At 54.5% G+C, this 10,537-nt stretch overlaps 1 protein-coding gene across 3 annotated transcripts in view; it reads left to right on the top strand.

The window, feature by feature from the left end:
• The window catches only part of KIAA1522 (KIAA1522 ortholog), a 27,588-nt gene that overhangs the window by 10,190 nt on the left and 6,861 nt on the right, over nt 1-10,537 (top strand). The window contains exons 1-2 of one of the 3 annotated variants that reach the window (XM_006094223.3): nt 8,629-8,782; nt 10,078-10,113. The exons of 1 other annotated variant lie outside the window; for it this stretch is intronic. In XM_006094223.3, the coding sequence (XP_006094285.1) occupies nt 8,725-8,782; nt 10,078-10,113 (94 nt within the window). In that variant the 5' untranslated portion in view covers nt 8,629-8,724. Of the gene's footprint in view, nt 1-8,624; nt 8,783-10,077; nt 10,114-10,537 lie in introns of those variants that run through there. One more of the 3 variants, XM_006094224.3, reaches the window with a different exon arrangement.

Genomic DNA, 10,537 nt, shown 5'->3' with positions numbered 1-10,537 from the left:
ACGGTTCAGACCTGGTTTTTGCCCTCCCCTCCATCTACATCACCCACCCACACTCCTTTTCCCCAGCCTTTACCCCCCCAAACCTAAAATTTTCGGACGGAGTGGGGAAAAAGTCAAGGGAAAAAAACAAAACCTGGGTCAAACTTCCGGCCCACCCCCCTCCTCCCAGATGGGAGATAAAATTATTTCTTTCGGGTTTTCGGGGCTCCCTCCCCACCCCCACTGGTTCCCCGGCAATTTTCAGGCCCTGGGCCCCCCCCCCCCCCCCCGTGGTCCCTGTGGTCGCTGCCGCATCTCCCCCTTTCAGTGCAGCCACCCAGCTGGAACACATCCTTTCCCGGCGTGCTGCGGGATCCCTCCGCGGGTCACATTCCAGCCTGGGGGGGCGGGGGGGGGGAGGAGGGAAGAATGGGGAAGGCTTCCCACCCCAGAGCTGGGAAAGGGGATTCCTGATCTCCCCCAGCGGGTGCGGCAGTTCGGGGTATCCCTCAGAATCCCAAGGGGTGCTGGAGGAGGGACTGTCGAGAGTGCCTAGTTACCCCACCTGGTGAATCCAGAGATGGGGCTGGGGTGGGATTCAAACCCCCCCCCCCCAAGATAAAGGGTCTCCAACAGAGGCAGGTGTCAGCTGGTCTTTGGAAGTGAGAGAATCACGGAGGAGGTGGGGTGGGGGCCCCCCTTTGCTGTGGTGGGAGAATCCACCCATGGCTTCCCAGGATGGCCCACATTCCTAGAAAATGCTGAATGAGATGATCTCATTCCTCTGGGATGGGAATTTGGGGGTCTGGGTTCTCAGTGTGGCTCTGGTATGGGCTCCCGTGACCTTGAGCAGATTGCTTTCACTTCTCTGCAACTACCTGACTCCAATGGCGGGGTGTCTTTCTTTGAAATTAGGGGGGGCTTAGCTTAGGTGACTCCTTGGGACCCTTACAGTGTGGTTAGCCATTTCATGGATAAAGAGACTGAGGTTTAGAGAGGGGAGAGGGTGGGCTTATCCGAGTTCATTTGCTTGCTGTGGTTTGAAGATTAATCCTGATAATCAAAATAACAGTAGGAAAAGGGTTAAGTTCTGGTAGGCTCTCTAAGGATTCCTCAGAAGGTGTGTTGATGAGAGACTCGAGGACTTTCCAATAGACTCCCTGTCCGAGCAATGCTGAAATCCAGGCTCTGCCCACCTGCCTCTCCTCTGAGATGGGCATTGAGGGGGTGGGGCTGGGCTGGGGCTCTTCATCTGCCCTCCCATGGCCACTCAACTGATGGTTTCCTGAGGACCAACTGTGGGTCCAGACTTGTGACCATTTGTGGTGGGGAGAGAGAGATTAGGAGGGCTGTGTTTACAGTCTCCTGCCCACTGGCCCTGAAGGAAGAGGCCAGGGGCTTTTAGCAGCCCTTGTGCTCTTCGAGTTCCTGCTGTAGCTCAAAAGCCAGCCAGGCTTCAAGGTGTACAAAACAAACGCAATGGCAAGGCAACACAGAAGTAAGTGGAGGCTGGGACATACTCTAGGTCACATATCAAAAGGCTTTTGGGTTGGGGTCCGTTTTAGAAACGAGGGAGATGGTCTTAATTTGGTCTTTGAAGTATCTGCAAGGGTGGAATTAGTCCCGAATTGTTGGATTAAATGAGAGGTACATTTCATCTCTGGGGTACGGTTGTGAGCAAAGGCATGGAGTTGAGACTGAGCATGGAGGTTGGAGAGAAAAAGTAGTTGAGGCTCTTGCCTGGGAGAAGTTCCGTTGTGAATGCAAACTTCAGTCCCTTTGGTTTTACTTGTGTTGAGGATTCCAAGACCTCCCTAGCCTCAGCCTCTACTATCACAGCCCCAGGTATGGAACTGGGACTTGAGTACTTATCATTTGATCAGTCTGTGAGAGGATGAGGGAAAGAAGGGAAGGCAAGCTGAGAGGGCTGGAGTCATAGGCCAAAGGGAGCCAGTGAAGGTGTTTGAGCAAGGGAGGAGCCTATGAAAGTGATGTGTTGGGAAGATGGCTCTGGGTGCGGGCAGGTGCAAGGCAGGACAGGTTGGCGGGTGGGGTGGTGAGAGTGGAAGCTCAGAGTAGTCAGGAGGCTGTTGCAGTAATCCAGGGGAGAGGTGATGAGGTGAGGGTTAGGGAAGGGTGGGGGCTGTGGGAGTAGAGAGGAGTGGCAGCTGCAGAGACACTGTGGAGGAGGTGACAGAAGTGCTGGGACCTGGGATTAATCAGATGTTGGGAGTAAGGGCCAGAGAGGGCTGTAAAGGCTCTGAGCTTGATGCTGCTCGGTGGGAGGATGGTAACAGAGATAATGCAGAGGTAAGAATGAGGCCCAATGCTAAACTCTTCGTATCAACTCATCTGTCTCCCAACAGTCTTACGTGCTAGAAGTTACTATTCTGCCCACTTTACAGATGAGGAAGATGGAGCTCAGAGAAGTGAAGGCACTTGCTCAAGGCTACTTAGCAAGGAGGTAGCTGAATCATGATTCAAACCCAAGCCTGTCAGATCCCAAAGCCTGTGCCCTTAATCCGGTTTGAGATAGATGGGTTTCCTCTTAGGATTGGGGCGTCTGCTTGTCCTCTGGGTAAAGAAAGCCTGAGGTTCTGGGGAATTTGGACTCGGAAGAACACATGTGGAGAAAGCCCTGAAAGGGAGGAGAGGAGGTTAAGGACTAAACATGGAAGCCCTTAGGGCTCAGCGGGGCAGGTGGAAAGTGGGAGGGAAAACTGAGAATCCAGGAAGGGTTCCTTCCATGGATCAAAGGCCCTTGGACCAAGGAGAAGAGTGAGAGTGAGGATGGAGGGGAGAGGCCTCCGTACTGCTGGGATTGTCCGGCCCAACCCTCTCCTCACTTCCCCAGATCGCTGGGCAGTTGGTCCTGGACGGTTTGGGGGATTGGTGGAGGAATGGAATTGAGAGCCCAGGGAGCTTCCCCCTTTCCCACTACCCTCCTTTTCCAGTGCATTGTTCTGTGAGGTTTCCACTTGGACCTCCTCTTGGTAGGGTTTCTCATTCCTGCCTCGTAGATGAGGAGATTGAAGGAATGACCAAGCCTTGGGTGGAGTCAGACCGCCTGAAAGTCTTTTCATCTCTGCCCCTGCCTCTGGACCTCGGGCACCAGGGGTGTTTGGTAGATCCCACAGCTCCTTTCCAGTGGAGGGGAGAGACAGGACTAACTGTACGTCTGAACTTGCATGTGGGAGCCCTGGGCTTCCCTCTCTGGTCTGAGGGTCTGAGATAAGCTGAACCCCCTTGCTGCCCTGGGTGCTGACTCGGAGTGAGGGACCACTGCCGGCCTTCTAGGAACAGAGTTGTACATACTGCGGGCTCTTTAGAGAGTATTTCTCCCACCCTCCCGCCTCACAGGTGAAGAAACCGAGGCCCAGAAAAGGGCAGTGCCTGGCTCAGGATCATGCTGCAGCTGAGGGGCAGTGAGAGTTCAAACCTAGAACTCCTGACACCCAGAGCAGGGGGATATCTGGTCTGGGCTCCAGTTCCCTTCCCTCCCAAACAGGGGCGTCAGGTCTGCCAGATAGGGCCAAGTCACTGAGGAGCGGATAGGGAGCTTGTGTTAAGTGTCCCTTATCAGACCTTATCTTAATGGTCCTTAACTCCACTTGAGATTTCAAGAGAGGTCTGGAAGTGGGTGGGAGAGGAGGCCTCTGGTGGCATGAGAACATGATTTGTCCTCTGGTCAGAGGGCTCACATCCTGACTCTGCCATTACTGGTTTTGTGACCTTGGGCAAGTCACTGACCCTCGGGGAGTGCCACTGTATGATGAGGGAGATCAAGCGAGACCATGTGTGTCTCAGTTAATTGGCTCTGTAATTGCTAGTCTATTGTCTTTGTGTTGTAAGTGGGAAGGCAGAGGGGCCCGAGAGGGTCCTTTACTCCATACTCTGAGAGGCAGAGGCTCCCTCGAATGACATTTTGTGTTTACACTTGGTTGCATGGCTTTCACTTTCCCAGACACTATGCGAAGCGGGTTAGTCCCAGTTTACAGATGAGCAGACTGAGGCCCAGGGAGACTGATTCATTTGTCCTCAGCCTGGAATCCAGATCTCAGGACCCCCAGCCGTTCCTTCTCCTGACTTCATGGTGGCTGAATATAGGCCTCTCCAGCATTTATATGGGGATAATCATGCCTTGAAGCAACAAAGGAAAGAGCTTTGGAAAGTCAGAATTGCTCCTGGCCCAAAGAGATTATTATATCATTGTTGGGAGCAGATACTGACCTGGAAACTCATTATGACATTTATTAATATTATTGTAGCTAATTCCTCCCTGCACTGCTGCCGTTCCCCTAGGCGTCTGTGGGATGGGATCGCTCCCTCCCTGTTGGGGCACTCCCTGCCCCCCAATATTTACCGTAGAACCGGCCTGTCAGCTCTGCCCCAGCGGGTGGGGCTTCCCACTGAGGGAAGGAGGGAGGGGGATTCCCCTTCTGCAGAGGTAGGTGCAGAGCTCCCCCGCTTTGGGTGGGGACTCAGGCTGGGACCCCGACCCAACTCCCTTAGACTTAGGACTGCTAAGGCCTTTGGAGTGAGACCCAGGTTGGAATGTGAGCTGGGCCACTTCCTGGTTGGGTGACCTTGAGCAAGTCACTTTCCCTGGTGCCGCCTCTTGCTCATTTGTAAGAAGGGAATGTCAAAGGTACCTTTCAGGTTTCTTGTTAGGTGTACAAAACTGTAGAAGAGAAAGTGTCTTGAGAATTGTAAAAGTGCCTCCACCTGAAACATTTGGTTACGTTCACTTCTCTTTGTCTTGCCTCTAAGACAGTGGTTCTCAACCTTCTGGCCCTTTAAATACAGTTCCTCATGTTGTGACCCAACCATAAAATTATTTTCGTTGCTGCTTCATAACTGTAATGTTGCTACTGTTATGAATTGTAATGTAAATATCTGATATGCAGGATGGTCTTAGGCGACCCCTGTGAAAGGGCCGTTCCACCGCCAAAGGGGTCGCGACCCACAGGTTGAGAACCGCTGCTCTAAGAAAACAAAATCTACATGTGCTGGGGTTCTGTTCCCATGGGAAGGCCCGCCCCATGAGCCTTGGTTTGTCCACTTACAGCCGGGGTTGAGACTTAGAGCCTCTCAACACCCTGAATCCTGGCTCCTGGGCTGGCCAGCGGCACAGTCTGAATGTGGAGGGAGGGTGGTGAAGGAGGACAAGGTCAGGCCATGGAGGGTTCCAGCTCCTGAGCGAGGCCACCTGGGCAGCTGTGCCCGCCCCCCTCATTCCTCTCCCCTGAGTCAGGCCTGCTTGCCTGTGGGTGTGCCATCACCCCCGCCCCTTGCTCTGGAATGGGGCAGGTTGAGGCCTCACCCCATGGAGGATGTTGCCAGGACAGTGAGTACACATGCGCACAATGTTCATGTGGCCTTGAGGGCTGGGCCTTCCTCCCCCGTTCCTTCCTGTCTCCAGGATCGGGAAAGCCCCAGAGTGGTGGGTACACCCACCTACCTTCATGCACACAGCCAGCTGGCAGGGCCGTGTGAGTGTGCATCCAGCTCATGTATGAAGAGGACATGGACTAGGTGGCTTCCGTGTGCTTTGTGGATGTAGTCCTGAGAGCACCCACCTGTGGGTTTGGCCCCAGTGGACATTTTGGAGGTGTGTGCCCGCCTACCTCGGCTGGTAGACCGGATCAGAGCTCTAGAACTTGCTTGTCTGCTTCCTGGTGTGCCCTGTGTTGGAAAGGGGGGGCGAGGGGGGCGTGGCCAAGGGCAAGGTGTCTTCTCACATCCTGGAAGCCTCCCTCCTTCAAGCAGGTGGAGGGTGAAGGGAGGTTTAGGCTGTACCTCTGGACTCCTAGAGCAGAAGGTCCTAGAACACAGACTTTTAGGTGTGCCCTTGGCAGAGGTCCTTCCACTCTCTGGGCCTGGATTTCTTGGTGAGGTACCTGTCCTTCACCTGAGATTCAGGTTGCTGAGCCCCTCCCCTCGCAAGCCACTGGTGTGTAGACCTGTGTCTGGGGTGGCTCCCGAGAGGCCTCAGGCTCTGGCCATGCTGTGGGCGGGTGAAGGGAGGGGTGTTGCTGGGCAACCAGGCGTTATCAAGAGTGAGAGCCTTGGATCTGGCTGGGGAATTGGCAGCGATGGCCCTGACTCTCAGCCTTGGGCCTGGGACCTTGAGGAACTGATGTGCCCCATCCCTGACTTAGTAGGAGCTCACCTTTGCTTTCCCTGGTTAGGAGGAAGGTGAGGATGCCTGTGTCCAGTTTTGGAGCCAGCCAGAGCTTGGGAAGTCACCTAGCTCCCTGAGGCTCACAGGTCCATGGTCAGTTACCAGGAGCGTACCGGCCTCCAAGGACTGATGTTGTAGTAAGATCCATGCGGGCAGAGACTGTTTGCCTTCCACCAGCACCTGGCATGGTGCCTGGCATGAATTTATCACCCTGCAAGTGTTGGTCTGCTCTTTTCTGGTTGAGTGGGACTAATACTAGGAGGGGTGGATGGGTCTGGCCTAAGAGAGAGGGAAGTAAATGGTCAAGAAACCTCAAATTTATGGTGATGGGGTCCCTCAGCCCTTCTGCAGAGGGAGATCAGGTTTGTAGCTGACTCAGCAGACAGAGCATGGCTTTTGGATTCAAGTTGTCCTGAGTGCAAAAGCTACCTTGCCCTCTCTGGCCTCCATTTCCTCATCTGTAAAATGGGGGTTGTTTAGATTGCAATGATTTGTGCATATATACTGTCCGGCTCCACAGAAGTTTTGTTTTCCAGAGAGCAAGGGCTCAACCACCTGCTTGAGTGCTCTGTGAGAGGTGGGGCAGCAAAGGGGAAGGGGCCACAGAGGGTCTTGGAGCACGGAGCCACTGCCAGTTCTTAAGTCCCGAGGAACTCAGAGAGAAGGATGCTATGTGAGAGGGATGTCCTCGGGCAAGTGTGGGTGTGGGGAGGGGAGGGCAGCACTGTGTAGTTCACAGACTTCCTCTTCTACACCTTTTGGAGTTGCCAGGGGGATGGATCTCTTTTAACAGGGTCATTACCCAGCTTAACCTTCATTTTTACTGACCAGCCTCCCGGGGCTCTGAATAAAATTCAGGCTCTGCCAAGGCCTGTGGGGCCCTACCAGGTCTGGCTCCTGCCCTCCTCTCACCTCCTGCCATTCTCTCCCTGGCTCACTGTGTTCCAGCCACCCCTGCCTCTGCTCGGGGAAGCCCACCACTCCTGCCTCAAGGTCTTTATAGTTGCTGATGGATGCCCTGTCTAGAGAGCTCTGTACTTGTGCTGGCTGGCATATTCTCTCTCTCGCTCTCTCTGTTTTGTCTTTTTTGTTTTTTTTTGTTTTGTTTTTTAGCAAAGTTGAGTCTTAATCTTTTATTTTGTGTAAATAGATTGGCAGGACACTACACCCTTAGAATAAGGAGTTCAGCCACAGACTGGGGCATTTTCTTCAGCCCGTCATAATTTCTAGGCTTCGATACTTTTCTCCAACACAGAGCCGAATGTCTGTAATTCAGGTTTAGGATTTGGTGCCCACCCCCATCCTCCTCCTTCTTCAGTCTCAATCCCAAAGGTCCTTCCTTGGAGAGGCGCTCCCTGATGCCCCCTGAAGGCATCCCCTTCCTGTCACAGTCCTCAGTCCCCACTACCTAAAATTATGTTGTTAGTTTACTTCATTCATGTATTCATCAACTCATCAAATGTTTATTGAACGTATGGTATGTACCAGGCACGAATTTAGGCACTGGGCATATACTGGTGAACAAAATAAAGTTTTCCATTAGGTATAACTCCCAGGACTAGCTTAATAAATACTTGCTGATCGAATGAATGGGTACAATAATTTCGTAAGGAGGAGTTATTGGCCTTGTTTCTCTATGAGGTCATGGCTTGTGTGTGATGGAGCTGGATTTGAACCTGGACCTGACTTCCCTCAAAGTGCTGCTGCCCTGACTGCCCTCACCTATGAGCTGTTTCTTGGTTGGTTCTGTGCTCCCTGCCTGGTGATCCGCAGAGTCACTGAGTCACAGAGGGAGGCCAGTGGGGAGAATCTCGGGCTGGAGGAGCAGGGGGTCTGCACTGAAGGCCTGCTTTGCTGTGTGACCTTAGAGCTGCTGTCACATTGCAACGTGTGGGGCTGAACCTACACGTGAGGGTTACCACCAGCCAGTGTGATGCCACTGTGGGCATCTCCGGCTTCCCAGTGCTGTGTCCCGGCTGGCTCCCCCTCTGCAGGGGCCTCCATCAGTGGCCTTGCCATCCCCTCAGGTGTCACCCCGCAGGCATTTCTGGCCTGCCTGGCTGCTCCATGCTCTGAACCCCTTCCCCGGGGCATTGCCCTCGCCAGCCAGGAGGGCCCGGGGTGGGCACCGTGCCAGGTCTAGTCTAGTGCTCTTCTACCTACCATCTGGCAGCTGGGAGCCCTGCCTTAGCTTTGGCTCCTGACTGTTTAGAAAAGACTTGGGGACAGGGTTGGTGGTCTGCCCTGGGATTGAGTATCTCAGCCTCCTAGTCATACTGCCCACCGGAGCTGAGCACCCACAGGCTCCGCCCTTACTTACCCTGTGAGTCCCAGAGGGTTCCTGCCCCTGAATTCTACTTGAGGGGCGGGGCCAGCAGAGGGGCGGGGCCAGCGGCGAAGGTGGGAGGAGGCCCTGGAGAGCAGCCCCGCCCCTCCGCCTGGATCGGGCGCGCGGCCGCTGGGCGGACGGGCGGGCGAGCGGACCCGCATCCCTTCGTGCTCGGTTGTCGCCTGGCGCTCCGAGAGGTCGGGGTAGGGACGTCCGAGTGGCGCCCGCAGTCATGGTGGTGTTCCTGGGCCGCCACCTCCCGGCGCTCCTCGGGCTCTTTAAGAAGAAGGGTGAGTGGGTGTGGCTGGGTGGGGGGAGAGAAGGGCTCCCCCACAACTCCATTTGCCAGACCCTGATGTAGAATGGGGGGTCAAGGCTGGGGAACGGTAATAGGTGGGGGATGGGGCCAGTAACGAGGCCAGGCTCCCCTGTCCAGCCTTTGTCCCGCCGCTTTGCTGCTGTCTTTGTCTGGGCTCTGCTTGTGTTTGGGAGAATGGATCCAGGTGTCTAACCTTGAAGCCTGCAGCCCGAGGGCAAATCGGCCTCCCTGCCAGGGTACCCACGCTTTCCTGGGTACATCCCAGCACCTCACTTCCAAGGGGAAGGGCATCCCCTCCTGGGTCCTGGGTCTGGGAGGAAGAAATGTGGGGAGCAGAGTAGAGGGGAAGACAGTTCTGCTGGAAGTTGGGGAGCATGATCCATGGAATTCTGATTAGAGGCCTGGGGGTGAAGTTTTGGGAGGAGGGACCTATGCTCACTTCCTGTCCTAGAAGGTGGGCTTTCAGGCCTGGATTAAGACATGGAGACCAGAGTTTATTGGACTTTTCTTGGGAGGGGGGGGCTAGAGGACCCCCAGATTGAGTGTGACCCAGGAATCCCTACTGGGAACCTGGTATTTAGTCCTGGAGTTTAGTCTGACTGTGATTTGCTGGGTGACCTTAAACAAGACCTTTCCTCTTTGAGCCTGTTTCCCGATTTATAAAATCGGGCTCGGGATTAGGTGAAAGGATGAGGAGAGACCTAGCTCTGACCTGGGGGGACGCCTGTGGATGCCCAGGGGCTGACCTTGGAAGAATGGGCTGGGGCAGGAGGAACCGGCAGGTGCTTGAACTGAAGACCCTGATCCCTGGGCGTGGCCCTTTAAAGGGCTTGTTTTGTTCCTGCCCCTCTACAGGGTGCTGCCAGGGTCACATGACCCTCCCAGCGCTTTTGCTTGTGCCGTGGGTTCCATTTAAAGGGGGGCTGGAGCTGCAAAGTGCTGACACAGCCCCCCCATTCCCAGGATTAGGTGACCAACTTCCCAATGGGCGGGGCCTGTAACAGGATCATTTGTAATGGATCTCTGGCTCCTCTGTAGGGGGCAGGGCTCCAGGAGAGGGGGATGCCTAGGACTGTTCTCCCAAGAGAGGCTGGAGCTTCCTTTTCTGGGGGTGTAGAGGCCTGGGTCCCTCTTCTCCCTTACCCTGCTTATTCTTCCACTAAAGGGCAGCCACATGGGTGAGTAGGGGACCCAAGAGGCCATATCCCTGGTTTGTCCCTCTTGGTAATCTGGTTATGGCTCCTGCTAACTCCCATCTCTGCCTAGTGTCCCATGGTCTCTTCTGCCTGGACCTGGGCCAGGGTGTGTATGAAAAGGGTGTTTTTGTTTTTTTCGCCCTGTAAGTGGAGCTTGAGGTCCGGAGATCAGAGAGATGTAGTATTTGCTATGGGCTGTATGTATGCTCAGTGTCTTGTGGCCCTGAGTGACATGTGGATACACAGTTGTGTGTATGTTTGGGTGTTGTTTGTATATGTACAGAATGGGGACTGTGGGTGTTGTATGTATACCTGGGGGCTGGGTGTGTTCTTGGGGCCCTTGTGTGCAACGTGTATCCAAGTACAGGTGTATTTGTACTTGGGTGCTTTGTTTGTATACATATGAAGCCTGTGGGTGTTACGTGCCTACACAACGGGCCTGTGTACCTTGGGTGTGGTGCCCTGTGGGGCTCTTTCTGAGGTGTGGTTCTCAGATCTATGTGTGCTTGGATGTAGTTTGTATGTCACGG

Source organism: Myotis lucifugus, unplaced genomic scaffold (genome assembly GCF_000147115.1).
Source record: "Myotis lucifugus unplaced genomic scaffold, Myoluc2.0 scaffold_131, whole genome shotgun sequence".
Classification (NCBI taxonomy): Eukaryota; Metazoa; Chordata; class Mammalia; order Chiroptera; family Vespertilionidae; genus Myotis; species Myotis lucifugus.
Note: the sequence above shows the minus strand (reverse complement) of the source record. Positions and strands in the feature narration are given on the sequence as shown.